Here is a 19041-nt window from a genome sequence, read left to right on the forward strand (position 1 = left end):
TTCATAGCACTGATTATTTCCTGGAATTATTGTGTTTCATCATTTGTGGTTCTCTCTCCACTAGAACGGGAGTATACAGGGCAGGTTACCACATGTACCATCCTCACTGCTGTGTCACCATCACCTGAAAGAGTATCTGGCACACAGCAGGGTCTTGTATCAGTTTAGCTGCATGTAACAAAGGAACTCATGATAATAAGAGTTTTAAAAGGTAGAAGTTTATCTACCTCTCACGAAAAATGTCTGCAGGTGTGCAACGTAGGGAAAGTTTCATGGCACTGTCATCATCAGAGGCTCAAACTCCTTCTACTTAGCTACTCCACTAGGCTTGGTGTGTCTACTTCATGGTCAAAGACGGTTGCTTGAGCTCCAGCTATCACGTCTGAATTCTGCATTCAGAACAAGAAAGCACAGACATGTGTACTACTTCTTCCTTAAGGAAACTTTCCAGCAGTCCCACACAATAACTCAGCTTACATTTCATTGGCCTGACCTTACTAGGTGGCTACACTGAACTCCAAGGCAAGCTGGGAAATTTAATCCATTGGAAAGGTGCCGTTATTCCCAGTTAAAGTCAGGGTTCTAGAGGAGAGGTGGGAATACTGAGAAGAAACTAGCTCAGTAAATCTCAGACAGATAAACGGTCCAGAAAGGGCCTCTGCCCTTTCTGACTGTGCCATGGGGAGTCCCACTGAACTGAAACGCCAGTTGACCTGTAATTTTTGCCAGCGCTGCCTATATAAGACTGACTGAGTGGGAGTGGGAAGGTGGGAGGCTGGCTCTGGAGAGATGGATGGGCCAGGCAAAAGCAGCTCCTCTTCAGTCTGCAGCACCACCCGCCTTCCCCTATGCAGGCCCCAAATCACTGCCAGTGCAGCCCCTGGGCTAGAAGGCATGACTGGCCGGCAATGAAGCTGTCTGAAGGGACAGCCAAGGACAGGGCTGACCTTCCTCATTTGTACCTCCCAGGACTTCATCTGCTTGGTTACCAATGGTCCTCACCATCCACCACTGCAGGATGCAGAAGGTCACCTTGCAGCATGGTCAGTGCAAATGTCAGGAGTCCTCTGGGTGCGGGCCGAGATTCCCACTGACGAGCAGGGAACCTCAGGCCCAAGAGGACAGACACCCTACTCGGCCTCTTGGGTCTCGAGAGCCCTGCTCTCGCCTCGACCTATCCTTCCTACCTCAAGGGTGTAGCATCATCTGAGAAGGTCTGTCTATGGAGGCTTCCAGAAGCAGGTGCCAAGTCACAAGCTTCTGCTTCTGAAGAGGGAGAGCAGAGAGCCAGATCTGGGCAAATCTAGGCCAGGTTGGCACATGCTGAGCGGACAGACTCGGCATTTTTTCCTGGATTCAGCTCCTCAGCTGCTTTCTGTGCTCACAGGCGTCTTCTTCCTGCTGCCCTCCCAGCCTCCCGTGGTGATGCCGGGGCCCCGCAGAACCATGACCCCAGTCCTGGGGCTGAATCCTCTAGGTGCCTGGAGCAAAGGGTTGCCAAAGATCTCAGTTTCTTTAATGCTCAGGAATAAAAGGTGCATATTCAGCTAATAGGCAATTCCCTCCCCACCTCACCACCACCATCAGCATCAACATCGGTCTCTTCAGAACTTGAGCTTGGAGGGGAGCGCCAGTGAGACACAGAACATGAAGTCCACCTGCCCTGGAGGAGTGCTGACCCCGGGCTAAGCACCGCGCTATGCCCTTGACACCTATTATCCTGTTTCATCTCCTCCTCCATCCTATGAGGTAGAGACCATGGTTATTATCCCTATTTTACAGATGAAGAAACTAAGGCCGGAAAGCAGAAGCTCCTTATCCTGATTTTGTCAGCAGGCCAAACATGCAGCCTGTTTTCATTTCGTTTGGGTCTTTCTTGTCACCACGAGTTATTATTTTTTAAAGGTTTATCTTTGGCTTAAAAAAAAAAAGTATTTCTGTCCTGTGGACATATCTGGATTTCCCTTTAATACACAAATTTTCATTAGGACCAGGTGTGGAAAAGGCTGAGGTTGTTTGAGAGAGAGTAGAATCCCCTATCAGTATATTTTGGGAGGACAAATGGTTCCCTAGAATGTAGCATCATCAAATTATGACACCTCCCATCCACTGAGGGCTAATTGTATAAGTGATTTGCTAAACACTTTACAATTATTGCATTTCATCCTCTAGTCCCTGCAGGTGGAAATCATTATGACTTTTCCAATCTTGTCATTGACAGCTCTGAGGCTTACCTAGGTAATCCGCCCGAAATTACATGCTTAATAAATGGCAGAACCAGCTCTAAAAGAGGGTCAGCCCACCGTGGCCCATGAGCAAAACCGAACCAGCCTCCTATTTTTGTGTGGCCCATGAGCTAAGAATAGTTTTCACACTTTTAATGATTGAAAAAAAAATCAAAAGGCGAATATTTCACAACTCTTAAAATTATATGAAATTCAAATTTCAGTGTCCATAAATAAAGTGTTAATGGAACACAGCCATGCCCATTCATTTACATATTGTCTGCCGCAGATTTTGAGTAGTTGCAACAGAGGCCGTGTGGCTCACGAAGCCTAAAATATTTACTACCTGGCTCTTTACAGGACAAGTTTGCCTATCCCTCTTCCAAAGCACAGGATCTTAATCCTTGTTCCAAAGTTTCCAAGAAAGCTCCAAGGCCAGCATCAGAGCCCTGAGTGCCAGGGTTTCTAGACCCTCCTACCCCTTGGAATGAGGCCAGACAAGCTATCTAAATCACCAAACCTCTCTGGGGCTTAAATGCAAAAATACACATCATCATTACGCCCTGCCCAGCTCCAGAGACTGACAGCAGATGAAAACAAAATAGTGTACGTGCAAGCATTTTGTAATCCGGAAAGCACTCTATAGAAATGGGCAGGATTACTAAATTATTTGATGGGAAGAAAGGAGGTTGGCATGAGGAAAATAAGCCAGTTTGGGGGAGGGGAGTTCTGCTTCGCTTTTGCATGATTCGTTAATAAAACAGAGCAAACCTGCTAGAAATGGCCTTTGGCGTAAACCCTGTGCCCCTCGCTCATCTAGCAGTTTCTTTGGCCCTGCAGAGAGGAATCATCCCTCAAGCATCCGTATTCCTATTTGGCCAGTGTCTCTGCCCCAGAGAAGTGGCTTACCTGGCCTTCCCAAGTTTGACCCACTTCCCAAGGAGTGGGCTTCCTCCCCGGGGAATCTCAAGGTGCTAGGAAGACTTCCCTATCCCCACATCCTCCCTGTTCTTTCTGTTCACTGATTTGCAAAAGATCACAGAGATTCATTTCTATCTTTATTCCGAACTCTTTAAAACACTTGTTTAAATATTTCTGGAATAGGCTGCCGTTAAACCCTACTGTTTTTTTCTGTAGTGTGAACAAGTCAGTTGATCACTGGACCAACAGATATTTACTAAGGTCCTCCAACGTGCCGAGGGAGGAAAATATAGTACGTAGATCGATGACCCCCAGGAAGGAGGCAATTTGAGGGACCAGCAGGGGAAGCTAGGAGGGTGAAATTAAAGCTGGTACCATCACCACAGTACTGAACCAACTCCATTTTCCGAAGTGTCTAAGCAAGTGAAAGGTGGAGAGGAAGGTACAGCGAGAGTTCCTGAGGTAGAGAACAGTTCTGTCTAATAGAGAAGATTAAAGGTGTGAGGCACGTCTCGAGTAGGAAGGGATATTTGGAGCTGCCGCCTGGTAGTTCAGGGGTGGGGTCCACTGCTGCAATGAACCCCCTCAGCCACCTACAGGAAACCTGCTGTCCTCGGGGCTCTCAACACAAAAGCCAATCTGGAACCCGACGGCAGCCCTGCTCGCCTACACCCCGACCCGCCCAAGAGTCCCTGCTGGCACCGAGGATGCCTGATGCTCAGCCGATCTTTTCAAAGTAAGAGGCAAACAAAACTGTGTGCAGAATTGGATGTTTATTTCCACCATCTGCGTGGCAATACAAGTTCAAGTAATAATGGCATCCGCTCTCCATCGTATTAGGGAACCATTTAAACATCCACAGCCATTTACTGATTATAAACATACACTAAAAAAAAAAGCGGCAAGTGGCATGTGGCCCCGCACCTGCTGCCTTTGTGTGTCAGTCAATTTCATGCCTAGGAAGCACTGGGCTCCATGGGAATGGCTATACAAGCAGTTTGGTTGGTTGTGGATTTTCTTTTTGTTTCCTGGGGAACAGCATAAACCAAGTTGGCCGCAAAATGCACTTGCTGCAAATAGATGGGAATAAATGGAAAATAGACAATGATCATAAATGCAAACAAAAATGCTGAATTTCCTAAGGTTAAAATGTCCATTTGCTTATAATTAGTAGATTAAAACTAATGAGTATTTTTACTGGCTTTCAAGAAAACTTAGCAGGGGTCACTGTGCAAAAGGCTCCTATCTCCCACCTGCCACCACCTCCACCCCAGAAGGTTTGAGTCACCAGGTGATGACAAATAGGGCATAAATTGAACATGGTGAGAGCAGGCATGGGAAATGGAAGGCACAAAGAGAAACTGATGCATTTCACAAGGGAAAAAAAAGAAAGTTTACCCAAAAGCTGTGACAATGTTTACTAGATCAACTTTTTATCTTGCAAAGGGTTTCTTCACCTCCTTCAGACCTGCCCCTGCCCTGTCATAGGCCAGTAGGTGGCTCCTGCCTCAGTTCTGACCTTAATTAGCTGTGTGACTTTGGGTAGTCAGCCATTCTCAGAACTGTGTTCTTACTGGGGAAAGCTTAAAAGGGGGAATTTCATTTCCAGGTTAACTTCTTCAAGGAGAGGTTTTGCTTTTGTTTTTTGTTCTGTTCTCTTTTTGTTTTTGTTTTTGGACAGCTTTCTAGCTAAAAGTACTTTCTGCCTTTATGGTGTAAAGGACCAATTTACTGCCTATGAACACATTTTTTGGAGGGGGGAACACTCTCTCAGCTTTTTATCTGGTCAAAAGCCCCAAGTACTTCTTAAAAGTTCCTGTCTCTCTAAAGTGGTCCATGAGATACATCAGACATTCTTCTCATTGAGCGTCACACTCAGCTCCTCTGATCCATCCCAGAGGGGGGCCCTGTCTGCCTCCCTTCTCCTCTGAAAACTGGTTTTGAGATGGCACTCAACCTTCCACTGCTCATTAAACCTGGCTGGCTGGAGCCCAACACAATGACTCAACTAGCCTTCTACACATTTATTTAGAATAAGGGTTCCCTCTATATATCTAGAATGATTACCCCCACTGCCTTATAGGCTTAATCTAATTTGGGGTTCTAACTCGCAGCCTTATGTAAAGGAAGTTAGCATTGAAATTGAATTGTTATACACGACTATGGACTGAAGTCCATTTCTTATGATAACCAGTGAAACCTGGAGCAGGTCAAATGGGAATTTCTCCAGCATCCTGGAAGATCTTTAGGAGCCCATTTGGAGTACATCCTTCATAAATCCAGTATTATTAATCCATGGGAAAGTCGTTAGAAAAACACCATCTCAAGCCTTCTTCTCTCTGCACTTGTCTAATTTTCTCTGGTTCCTCAAGCCATCTGTTTCTCACCTCTTCTCCCTTTTCCACTAAAATCTACCCTTAGGGGATCTTATTTGGATCATGACTCAAATGTAAAAAAAAAAACAAAAAACGGTAATTAGAGAAATGAACAATGATAGCATATTTGATGATATCAAGATATTATGTTAATTTGGGGGGGTGATAATAGTATTATGACTTTTTAAAAAATGAGTCCTTTACTTAGGAGATCCATGTTGAAATGTGAGCTACACCTTGAAATGCCTGAGATTTGCTTTCAAGTAAGAGGGTGGTAGAGGGGACACGAAATTGGACTTGACAAGTGCCAAAGATGAGTGATGAATACTGGGCCTCATTATATGGTTTGCTCTACTTTTGTATATGTTTGAAATTTTCTATAATAAGTTTTCTTTAATAACCCACTCTTAGGGAAACATCTGATAAACTCATACAAACTAAGATGTCACTAACTGATAAGGATAAATAGCAGTTATCTATTTCCTGATGTATCTACACTTTAACAGGAGAAAGAAAGACTTAAGACAAAGAAATGAATCCAACAGTGGCAAATAAGACGGGAGCAAAGGGGAGAGAAGGGAGGGAAGGGGCCACAAGGAAAACAGCCGCTCGAACCAAGAACTCTGAATACAGTTCCAGTCTCAATTTTCTTTTTTTCCATCTGACCTAACAGGATTTAATCAAGATCAGGCCAATAAACACAGCTACAGTTTTTTAAATTGAAGTATAGTTGATTTACAATGTTGTGTTACTTTCAGGTATACAACAAAGTGATTCAGTTTTATATAATATATTCTTTTTCAGATTCTTCTTCAGTTTACAAAGATGTAAACTTGGGAGCCACGATCGGTCATTCTACTATAAAGTCATTTAAGAATAGGGCTAAATATAATAAACTGCTATGCTTGCAGGTCTGCTGACTATACCAAAAACTTTGGTCAGATAATACAATTGATGTGGAAGTCACAATGAATGAACTTTCTCTGTACATTTTTGCTGGGTTGTGATCTGAAATTTCAAGTACATAAAATAGATAATGCACTTTAAATATGTTTCTTAAAAAGAATACTCAAGGGGCTTACCTGGTGGTGCAGTGGTTGAGAGTCCGCCTGCCGATGCAGGGGATATGGGTCCGTGCCCCGGTCCGGGAAGATCCCACATGCCGTGGAGCGGCTGGAACCGTGAGCCATGGCCGCTGAGCCTGTGCGTCCGGAGCCTGTGCTCCGCAACGGGAGAGGCCACAACAGTGAGAGGCCTGCGTACCGCAAAAACAAACAAACAAACAAAAAAACAACTCAGGTGTAAACACAAAACAAAAAGAAACTCATAAAAATGAAAGTAGAAAAATTCTGGAAAAAGAAAAAAAAGATCGTCATCTAAAATCAAGTACATACTTTTTAATTTCCACTGGAGATGAGCAAAATTCATTGATGACTCCCTCTCAAAAAACATTCTACTAATAAACTAATGAAGAAATTTTAATTTTTGAAATTTAATTTAAATCTAGTACAAATTGGTACATTATAGCTTTATGCAGACCACCATAGCAGTTATTAATGGCAAGTGCTATGTTTTAGGCACTGAGTTAATCACTTTACTTGTTATCTCATTTAACTCTCAATCCTATAGGATTGTACCCATTTCACATATGATGAGACTGAGGTTCAGAGAGGTTAAATATGTGAACTCACATGGTCAGTAAGTACCAGTGCAGAGATCTAATTCCAAATCAAATGAGAACTACATGTAAAATTCAGATAGTACAATTTAAAAATGAAATTTGCTGAAGAAGGAAGTGACACTATTTTATTTTTAATTAAGGTGTTGCCTTTAGAAAAGATTCAATACTTCTAAGCCTCCAACTTTCTATAGTCAATAGATCCTTTGGGAAATGGTTGCTGTTTTTTTTTCTTTTTTAAATAATCTAGCCTCCACCCCCGTGACTCACGATTCTCATTATAAAGTATGCCTTTTCTTGCTGATTTCTGGGCAAGTCGATACTGTTGACTGAATCAAAAAATGGGCAAGTAATTTAATGTTAGTTATCTGTACTTTCAAATTGTATCTGGAGCAGTGATTAGGTAAAATAATATAATGCACTATCAATGATCTATTAAAAATTTATTTCATGTAATAAATTATACAATTTAGTTTTATTTATACATAGTCTACACCAAAAGTATTTTTGGAAACATCTTTTTCTTTCAGTGTAACATACAGGTTAGCAGGCTGACACCAGCTTCAATTCTAACAGCTAAAATCCCCCACAATTAAACATTTATATGTATAAATATGAAGAACATAGCCTTTCCTCACATTTCTCTAAAAGTTAAAGTTGATACCACTTGATAAAAACAAGACCATATAAACATTTCCAGATTTTGCTTAAGGTCTTAGATTGAACTGTAGAACATTAGGTCGAAAATTATAACGATATATTCATTAGCCTTGAACTCATCATCTTCCATGTGTATGTTACCATAATGGCCAACAAAGAGCATGCAAGTAAAAAGGAAGGCACAAAAGGAAGCAGTGGGTAAGTCTTAGACCTGTACACTGAGTAGCCACAAGAGACAAATAATCAACACAATTTGACAGACAAGGAAAAAAACTGTTCACTGGATTTCTTGATGTTATACGTTAACAGCATATTCAATTGTTTTTATCAGATTATTCAGAAGGTATCAAACTTCTGAAATGATCAAACTTCTGTGTACACAAATTCAGTTACAAAATGAGGTCAGCCTCCTGAATGCAAAACATAACAAAACCATTTAAGGGCTTGGCAGAAATTAGTCCATCTTAGACAGTGGGAAAGAAAACCCAACTTCCATATGCACCAAATGTGGATGTATTCAAAAAAATTTCTCTGAGTGTATTATCAATGAGACTCATCAGGGTGTGTCATTGTCGTCAATTGTTGGCTATTTTCCTCTATGAAAGAACACAAGAATTTAACTCATGATGAGCTACTAATTCAATATTAAAGTAACATTGCTGGTTAAAAAAATTATCTTTGTTTTAATTTTCCTAAAACGTTATCATAGCCATATAGTCTAAAAATAAAAGCACATCCCATAGCTCAGACCTCAATTACAGTTCTTATTATAGTGGTTAGAGAAACAGAACCACAATAGAGGTATGTGCTATGGCAAAATATTAGAAAAAACTTAAAAGTTATCATTCTGCATATCAAGTGCCTATTGGCTGAACATAACTGTATTCAACAGTTCATATTCGGACACCTTGTCAACTAATGCAAAAAGCTAAATAAAAAGATTTATAGTTGAACACAGAGTTCCTAAGGCTAGTATCACACAGAGGGAGAATTTGTCAGCAGAGAACTTAGGAGCCAAATTGAGAATTGGATTTAAAATACCTTTCCCTGCTGTGTGTATAATTAGTAATACGTTCGGTGACCTAAAGAATATTTCATGTTATTCAACTTTCTTTTCGGGGCAGACTACCACAGCCCAATGACTTTAAAAACCAAACTCCAAAATTCTACCTGATAGTCTTAGTAAGGGCAGTCGGATCATAAAGACAGAAAAGGACATCTTAGTCACTGACTGGAAAAGATATCATCCGTTGCCCCTCTGCCCCAGTACGAGAATAACTGAGGCCAATTATGAGGATTACCAATCATTACTAGCAGGCTAAAATAAATAACTGTATGCTTTTTTATACTTACATGTGGAGATGAGAGACAGCAAGTCAAAGGACACTGGGGTGGTGGCAAAGGAAAGCCTCAATATGCAGAACCTACAACATCCCTTCAAAAATTCTTGTGACTTCTCCGACCTCAAGGTCAAATTGAAACCAGCAGGAATAGAGCTGGAATTCCAAAACCTCTGAAAAGAAAGGACTAATAATAAAAACTGCAGCTGATTTTTATGCACCAGGAATGAAATGTTATAACATATCTATCACTCACATGTGGGTTCATGTAATTTATCTTCAATTAGAATTATTATCTATTCAGCAGCTGAAGCCCAAGAACTGCTGATACACTGCAGATGAGAAAACATTTGCTGGTCTCTCGGCTCTGGCCTTTTTTAAACTAAATGATGATCCCACAATATAGATCACTCGTTCTAGAAAACAATCTTGGCTTACGTGGACGGTATGCTGCACTGCCAGCATCTACATCTGCAACATCACTTCATTCCTTTTCACAGATTCCAGAGGGTCTATAGTAACTCTTCAGCTTATTAGTTCTACAATTCAGTCTCAAATTCACATTAAAAAAGTATACAATTTTTTAATCCAGGATTTACCCCTTTGAAAGAAGTTATTATAGCTATTTAAAGAACCCAGACACTTCAAATATCTGAACCCCAAAGATACAATAATTTTAAAGTAATCTTTACAATATTTGTAATTAAGTACTTTATCTCAACACAGTTGACTTCCAAGGTTGTCAAGCCAGTGTCCAAAATATTCTAACTTACCCGTGGGAGTGGCAGCTGTCTGAGCTCACATTTAACATAGTTTACAATGCCAAAACAATAGAGAAAAACACCATCCAGAAAGCTACGTGGCATTCTCTACTGCAGTGTTTTCAAAAGTTCGTTCAATGGGATGTCAGTAAGTATTTAATTAAAAAAAGGGTTCCATCTTTAGATAAGGATACATTCAAACTGGAATAGAAGGAATTCTTAGAAACTTTAATATGCCAATAGGCAGGTTTGCAAAGTCCCCAACTTATTTGTCCGTGGAACCTTTTATACCCATGAGCATCTCTTAGGAATAAATGCTCCACAGAGCAAGTCTTGAGAAATACAGCTTTGACATTTTGGTGCATTCAGAGGCTTCACTAACTCCTTAGGCTATGAGACATCAGTCTATTTCTTAAAATTAAAAACAAATGTAATAGTTATAGCCAGTACATCTGGAATTTCAGACTCAGAAAGTAAGCATATGGGCAATGAAAAGGGAATACACCTGTTCTTCATACTCCATCATTTTCACCTCTCCAGCAAAAATATGTTCAGAATCCCCATGTTAACCACTCTTAATGACAGCTGTGCAAAACACCTGAACAAACCAACCAAATATACAGACTCCTTGAAGCAAAACAATGGAATAAAGTTTTCACTTTCCCAAATGGAAAAATGCACACATGCCATATTAACAATTTGTAATTACATATTTAGAAATGGTAACCTCGGTTTTCACTTAAGAATCTATATGCTGTGGAAGCAACCTAAGTGTCCACTGACAGATGAATGGATAAAGATGTGGCACATATATACAATGGAATATTACTCAACCATAAAAAGAAACGAAATTGAACTATCTGTAGTGAGGTGGATGGACCTAGAGTCTGTCATACAGAGTGAAGTAAGTCCGAAAGAGAAAAACAAATACTGTATGCTAACACATATATACGGAATCTAAAAAAAAAAATGGTTCTGAAGAATCTAGGGTCAGGATAGGAATAAAGATGCAGATGTAGAGAATGGACTTGAGGACATGGGAAGGGGGAAGGGTAAGCTGGGACGAAGTGAGAGAGTAGCACTGACATATATATACTACCAAATGTAAAATAGATAGCTAGTGGGAAGCAGCCACATAGCACAGGGAGATCAGCTCGGTGCTTTGTGACCACCTAGAGGGGTGGGGTAGGGAGGGTAGGAGGGAGACACAAGAGGGAGGGGATATGGGGGTATATGTATATGTACAGCTGATTCACTTTGTGATACAGCAGAAACTAACACAACACTGTAAAGCAATTATACTCCAATAAAGATGTTAACAAAAAAAAATCTATATGCTGTTTAGTTGGTAACATTTATAGAGCTACCTTCTTTGAAGTACTACTGAATAATTCAAGTTGCTATGGAAAACTTCTCTTTACTGAGGAGTTCTTTTACTTTAGAGAAGTTTTAACAACCTCAGCACTACTGACATTTTGGGCTGGATAAATCTTTGTTTTGAGAAGTTGTCTTGTCCATCGTAGGACATTGAACAGCACCCCTGGCCTCCCCTCACTAGATGTCAATAGCATCCTACTAGGTTTCACAATCAAAAAAGATCCCCAGGGGCTTCCCTGGTGGCGCAGTGGTTGAGAGTCCACCTGCCGATGCGGGGGACACGGGTTCGTGCCCCGGTCCGGGAGGATCCCACATGCCACGGAGCGGCTGGGCCCGTGAGCCATGGCCGCTGAGCCTGCGCGTCCGGAGCCTGTGCTCCACAACGGGAGAGGCCACAACAGTGAGAGGCCCGTGTACTGCAAAAAAAAAAAAAAAAGATCCCCAGAGAATTCCCTGGTGGTCCAATGGTTAGGACTCCACGCTTTCACTGCTGAGGGCAAAGGTTCCGTCCCTGGTCGAGGAACTAAGATCCCACAAGCCATGTGGCATGGCCGAAAAAAAAAACCAAACAAAAAAACCCCAAAAATATCTCCAGCTGTTACTTAGATATAAGAAGCCAATCATCCCCAGTTGAGATCCATTTCTGTTGAGCAAAAATTAAAGCTTACACCTTGACCTTGACTCTGCTTTCCTGGGAAATGTCCATTTTCCAGGCATTCTGTGACTTACACACATCAACAAACATCTACTAATTAGTAGCATTAGCGATCTTTCTAAATTCTGTGTGGTCAGAAACATAAGTAATTTGTGAATGATAGAGAATGGTCAGAAAGAAAGCAGTCTACACATTTCAAAGAGAATTAGAGTAATGTGTAATTTTACTATCATTATATTAGTAAGAATTATCTGAATCATAATGTTTATTTGGCAAATATTTAACAATTAGAAAAACGCTAATTGTACATTATAACCTGTTAAGGATAATGATTGAGGCAGTCTAAGAACAACAAATGTAACAATCGTCAATGGCTAGCTCAGACCATGTTCTATTCCTTGACCAAATATTCTCCATGAAATTCTCAATTCAAAAATCTCAAGTCTTGTCTTTAAACTGCTAGCTTATACGGTAGCCTCATCACTTTTTTAAAATTATCACAAAGAAACCCTTCACATGTCATCAGGAAGAATCCTGGCATGTGCCAAGAAGTACATTATCTGGTTTTAAAGCCATTTCTTCTATAACCACATCTTCAGTTTTATCATAATTGTCAACTCCAGATACATCACTCTCTTTACTTTGTTCTTTTCTTATTGTCTTTAAACACTTGTCAAGTCTATTTATGAACAAGTCCACATCCTGTGTCTTCATACCAATGGCTGATGCGGCATTGAGGTAAGCACAAGGGTAATTATTTGTATGTGACATAAAGCCTCTGAAAGTGTAGCCACTCACAGTCTGCACAGACCCAAGAGGCACAACCCTGAAAGGGAAAAGATTTACCAATTTAGTATGTCTGGTGATGTTAACAGAGTATCACCCATAAACAAAAGAAAGCTGTGTTACTAAGCCTTACACCTACTTAGTAAGAAGTTTAATAACAGCCATAAATCGTAGCCTATGAAAACAGACTGCAGCCTTAAAATAAAATTATACAGTGCACTTCACATAGGAAGTACTACCTGATGCTTATCATTTACTTATCTTCTATTAAAGAGCTACAAGCTCTAGGAATCAAAAACACCTTTACATCTTCAAAAAGGTAAAAAGAAAGTTATTTCTGTTTTTGTATCAAATACCAGAATCTGATTTCACATATACACACTTTAATGGAATATTTAAGTTTGTAAATCAAACCACTTTGATTAACTGCCGTGTATCGCCTCAAGTAATCAATAGACTAGAATTACATCTATCTGATCACATTATGCAATGGAGGGTTTTAAAGCCAGGATCCAGCAGAAATTACATAACTGCTTACAGTGGGTTGATGGTCAGCAATCATTAAATTCAGCAATGGTACATGTATTTTTAAAGCTTGATTTCACTGTCATACTTGATATAAGCAGATTTCTAACAGTACTCTTTTTTTTTTTTAAGAACTCAATTAAGATCAACCTAAACATAAAGACAAATAGTGGCAACACTAAAAAGCAAGGCCAAGAAAACCATTTTAGAAGTGTCAAAACTATGCTGCATATAGATATAGCTCATCAAGGTAAAAGGTGAATTAATCTAAGATGTTTTTCCTTTTAAAAAGTTGTTCTTTGATGTGAAATCTCTAACCTCTGGTAGTCAGAGAGAAATTCTTTAGCAGGAGCACGTAAAGAAGAGTACTTAGAGCAAGGTACTTTTCAAGTCATTTTTCTCTGACCTCATCAAACATAAAATGAAAAATGAAATTCATCTTAAGCTATGTACATATAAAAGCAAAAAGTAGATTTTTCAAAGGCAGTACTTAGACAAGAATTGCATAGCGTTTTCAGTTTGGGAAATGGACTTTTCCTTAAAAACATTTTCACTTAAACTTAGTAATGAAGACAACTTATTTCTAACACCATAATGTGACACCACTGAAGATAATCTAACAAAGGAAAATAAAGACAAAAATTTGTACAGAAGGGTAATGAACTTTGTTTTTATATGTCTATTAAAGCAAAGAAGATTCATATCTTTCCTGTGACTATTTCACGTTCCACAGGTGACTGACTATGTGACAGCCTTGTAGATTCTCTACCTCATCATTCTTTTCCTCCACGATGAATTCTCAGGTGCAGTTCAGCACATACTTGGGGGACTTATTGTTAAAGAAAGGTGCTTTATTAGAGTTCATTTTAAAAAGTGAAATAAATCTAATCCTCTTTTAAACATACTTACCTGGCTCCAGAAACCTGTCTGGTAAAAAGCATGGAGCCAAGCCGAGTGACAGCTTTGTCACAGTGTTTATCTAGTGTTTTAAGCGTCATAGCTGAAAAAGAAAAAAGTATTCCAGTGAGCCTTGGTTCACCAGCACAAAACCACTTAAGAAACAAACAATCACAGAGACATCACTTTTTTTATTGTGCTAATAAACATGTAACATAAAATTTACCATCTTACCCAATTTTTAGGTATACAGTTCAGTGGTATTAAATACATTCAATCTCGTTACACAACGATCATCACCATCCATCCCCATAACTTTATCTTATAAAACTCACACTCTATACCTATTAAACAATAATTCCCCATTTTCCCCTCCCCCTGGCAACCAGCATTACACTTTCTGTCTATGATTTTGAGTACTCTAAGTACCTCATATCGGTGGAATCATACAGCATTTGTCTTTTTGTGACTGTCTTATTTCATGGAGATATCACTTTTTATTCATTGTCACATGGCACCATTTCACTTTAATGCATTTAATATATTATAGTAAGGATTTGTTTCCATATCAGATAAAAATATGTTAACATAAACATGCTCAGAATCAGAAGAGAATTTCCATATCACCCTTCCAAAAAGTGAATTTTCCAATTAAATAAATGGAACAATGACATGGATAATATGACTTACTATACTAGATACTTTACAAATATAATCTCAACCATTTTTAACAACTTTGTATGTGAGGGATCATTATCTCTACTTATAGACAGGGAAAAGGAAGTTAGAGGCTAGTACATGGCAGAACTGGGATTCAAATCATACCGTATCACCTTCTATAATATCTACATAGATTATAAACCAACAAAGGACTGATTGGGGTGATTTTATTATCTATCAGTGGCCAAATGGTTTTCCAAGGAAGCCCATTCCTGAAAAAGGCTTCAATTACAAATTATTATTTCCTTACCTTCCTCAGATATACATGAAATATGAACCATATTATACTATATATATTCACAAATTAAAAGGGGTAATCATGAAGTGTAAAAGTTAGTTAAATGCACAAAAGTCAACATTCTTTTTATCCTGTTTAGTAGTCCTTGTACTACATGACAAAATGAAATGATCATAAATACAGATTTCTCTAACACAGGCATACTCAAGAAAATAAATAATAACAGCATTAAAAATTATAAGAATATCTTTAATGTTATGGTGTTTTGTTAACTGGTAGAAATTTTAAAATATTTATATAGAGTCCTTATCAGTGACCAAGTTATTTTGGTGAGAAGCAAGAGTTAAAAGTATTATTTTCCATATATTCAGTATAACACTTAACATAGATTTGAATTCTTTCAGCGTATAGGTTTTATATTAGAAATACATTACAGCATATTGTCACCTTATCTTTGATAAAGGAGGCAGAATGTACAGTGGAGAAAGGACAGCCTCTTCAGTAAGTGGTGCTGGGCAAACTGGACAGGTACGTGTAAAAGTATGAGATTAGATCACTCCCTAACCCCATACACAAAAATAAGCTCAAAATGGATTAAAGACCTAAATGTAAGGCCAGAAACTATCAAACTCTTAGAGGAAAACATAGGCAGAACACTCTATGACATAAATCACAGCAAGATCCTTTCTGACCCACCTCCTAGAGAAATGGAAATAAAAACAAAAGTAAACAAATGGGACCTAATGAAACTTCAAAGCTTTTGCACAGCAAAGGAAACCATAAACAAGACCAAAAGACAACCCTCAGAATGGGAGAAAATATTTGCAAATGAAGCAACTGACAAAGGATTAATCTCCAAAATTTATAAGCAGCTCATGCAGCTCAATAACAAAAAAGCAAACAACCCAATCCAAAAATGGGCAGAAGACCTTGGAGCTCCAATGGCACATTCGGTTAGCATGCGGTACTTATACAAAAATGGGCAGAAGACCTAAATAGACATTTCTCCAAAGAAGATATACAGACTGCCAACAAACCCATGAAAGAATGCTCAACATCAGTCATCATTAGAGAAATGCAAATCAAAACTACAATATCATCTCACACCAGTCAGAATGGCCATCATCAAAAAATCTAGAAGCAATAAATGCTGGAGAGGGTGTGGAGAAAAGGGAACACTCTCGCACTGCTGGTGGGAATGTGAATTGGTACAGCCACTATGGAGAACAGTATGGAGGTTCCTTAAAAAACTACAAATAGAACTACAATATGACCCAGCAATCCCACTACTGGGCATATACCCTGAGAAAACCATAATTCAAAAAGAGTCATGTACCAAAATGTTCATTGCAGCTCTATTTACAATAGCCTGAAGATGGAAACAACGTAAGTGTCCATCATCGGATGAATGGATAAAGAAGATGTGGCACATATATACAATGGAATATTATTCATCCATAAAAAGAAACGAAATTGAGCTATTTGTAATGAGGTGGATAGACCTAGAGTCTGTCATACAGAGTGAAGTAAGTCAGAAAGAGAAAGACAAATACCATATGCTAACACATATATACGGAATTTAAGGAAAAAAAAACGTCATGAAGAACCTAGGGGTAAGACAGGAATAAAGACACAGACCTACTAGAGAATGGACTTGAGGATATGGGGAGGGGGAAGGGTGAGCTGTGACAAAGCGAGAGAGAGGCATGCACATATATACACTACCAAATGTAAGGTAGATAGCTAGTGGGAAGCAGCCGCATAGCACAGGGAGATCAGCTCCGTGCTTTTGGACCACCTAGAGGGGTGGGATAGGGAGGGTGGGAGGGAGGGAGACGCAAGAGGGAAGAGATATGGGAACATATGTATATGTATAACTGATTCACTTTGCTATAAAGCAGAAACTAACACACCACTGTAAAGCAATTATACTCCAATAAAGATGTTAAAAAAAAAAGAAATACATTACAGCATTTATAAAGGCTGACTAAACTTTTAAAATTTACAAATTAGCACTGTAATGAAATTAGAAACATCACTGTAACCAGAAAGAATTCATACTCTTTCTAGAAACACCAGCTTCCCACTGGGGATGGTTCAGAAGTACAATTTTGTTTTTAAGAAAAAAAATTACCTAAAGATATGGGGTTGTGAGGTGTATGCAACACTCTTTCATTGTAGGCTTCTGACAGCTTCTTTAGTTCGTTGGACAAATATGAAAACATTTCCTGCAACAACAAAATGTTACATTTAAAGAAAATCAAATAAATACTCACTGCAACTTGCTAGATTTAATAAAACAACCCTGACTGGTGTACAGTCTATGCTGTAAATTAACTCCTTCATATGCCCTAGGAGCAATTCTTTTCCTTTGCCACAATATAGAAAGATTTAAAGCTGCCAGAATTATCAGAAACCACAGGATTTAAAGGTAAAGAACCAGCACATTTCCTGCTCTGGGGCTATCACATATCTGTCACAAATCCTCCAGGGCTACCAAATCACAGAACCTCCAGGGCTACCACTCTAGTCCAAGCAGCCATTAACCTCTCCCCTGGACCACAGCAATAGATTCTAAATGACTTCTCTGCCTACTTTCCCACCCCTCCAGAGGCCACAGTGGTCTCTCAAAAACATGAATCAGATCATGTCCCTCCCAATGACTTCCTCCTGTAAGTGTTAAAAAAATCAAACTCTTCATCCACGTGATACACCCCAGCCAACACACCCAACTCAGTGACAGTCATTCCCTCCACTCACTATATGCTAGCCACATCAGCCTCCTTTCCAATCCCTGAACATGTCAGAACCTTTGTGCCTGTTTCCCCTGGACTTGGAAAGCTCTTCTCCCAGATGATGCCAAGAGTGGTCCCTTTTGTCACAATGTAAGGAGACCTTTCTTTATTACTTCCCTGTTAAAGTAGCTCTTCGACTCTGCCCACCCGAACTCCCAATCTCCCTCCAACACCATTACCTATTTTGGTTCCTTCACTATACTTATCACAGTCTGAAATTTCTCTTTAATTTGCTTAAATAAATATTGCCTATGACTACCTATTAGAATGGAAAAACTCCTTGAAAGCAGGGACTTTCTACCTTCTTCACCACTGCTTTCCTAACAGCAAGAAAAACGTGCCAGACTTTTAGTATGTGCCAGACTTAGGAAGAGGCAGTTTAAAAATGTACTTCCTTTAAATATTATAAACTTAAAATTAACAATTCCCTTAACTCAATTAAAAGAACACAGCATCTAAAAACTAAAAATTGTATTCTTGATCCTACTCTGAAAAATAGTGTATACCCAGTAGTAAAAAATAAAAATACATATAGTTTACAAGTACAAAATCTCATGTGCACGTGTATGTGAGAATTTAATAAACCTACAAATAAATATTAAGTTGGCAACTGTTTGACCTAAAATTGTATTTTCTTCTCCTAGGAAGCACTTTAAAAGTGTTGAAACGAAAATCTGCCCAAGTGAGTCTGCAGCTGAACAAAACCCATTTGCACTGACCTCCTCCAGCCACAGTCAAAACATAGAAACTCTAATGATGCACCGAAGAGCCAAGGGCCAACAGAGTAGCCAAGTGGAGACAAGAGGAAATGATACTTCAACTTCAAAGGCCACATAAGCGGCTTCAGTTTTCTCTAAGGTGAGGGTTGGATAGTCTGATCCCACAGTGAGACCCAGAGTAGCTTTTTCATTTCTAAAGTACGTAGTAGATGACTAACTCCAGCTTTTGTTAGGTAAAGGTTTTAAAAAGAGGGAAATTCTTACCAGGTTTATGAATTATTAATGAGTCTCCTTAAGACCACAAACATTTTTATCCTTGTCAACACAGTATATTTTATATTCTGAACTAAAAAAACTTTAATAGTCATT

The 19041-nt window shown here is 39.2% G+C and overlaps 1 protein-coding gene across 6 annotated transcripts in view; it reads right to left on the reverse strand.

Moving 5' to 3' along the window:
• Window positions 1-3904: 3904 nt before the first annotated feature.
• The window catches only part of SEPSECS (Sep (O-phosphoserine) tRNA:Sec (selenocysteine) tRNA synthase), a 43678-nt gene continuing 28541 nt past the window's right edge, over window positions 3905-19041 (reverse strand). Inside the window, exons 9-13 of one of the 6 annotated variants that reach the window (XM_073805126.1) lie at window positions 17293-17386; window positions 14213-14303; window positions 10466-12818; window positions 6604-9372; window positions 3905-4216 (exon numbers count right to left, since the gene is read on the reverse strand). In XM_073805126.1, the coding sequence (XP_073661227.1) occupies window positions 12515-12818; window positions 14213-14303; window positions 17293-17386 (489 nt within the window). In that variant the 3' untranslated portion in view covers window positions 3905-4216; window positions 6604-9372; window positions 10466-12514. Of the gene's footprint in view, window positions 4217-6603; window positions 12819-14212; window positions 14304-17292; window positions 17387-19041 lie in introns of all 6 variants that reach the window. The other 5 variants (XM_073805128.1, XM_073805127.1, XM_073805125.1 and 2 more) reach the window with 5 other exon arrangements.

This window comes from Tursiops truncatus, chromosome 5 (genome assembly GCF_011762595.2).
Source record: "Tursiops truncatus isolate mTurTru1 chromosome 5, mTurTru1.mat.Y, whole genome shotgun sequence".
Taxonomy (NCBI): Eukaryota; Metazoa; Chordata; class Mammalia; order Artiodactyla; family Delphinidae; genus Tursiops; species Tursiops truncatus.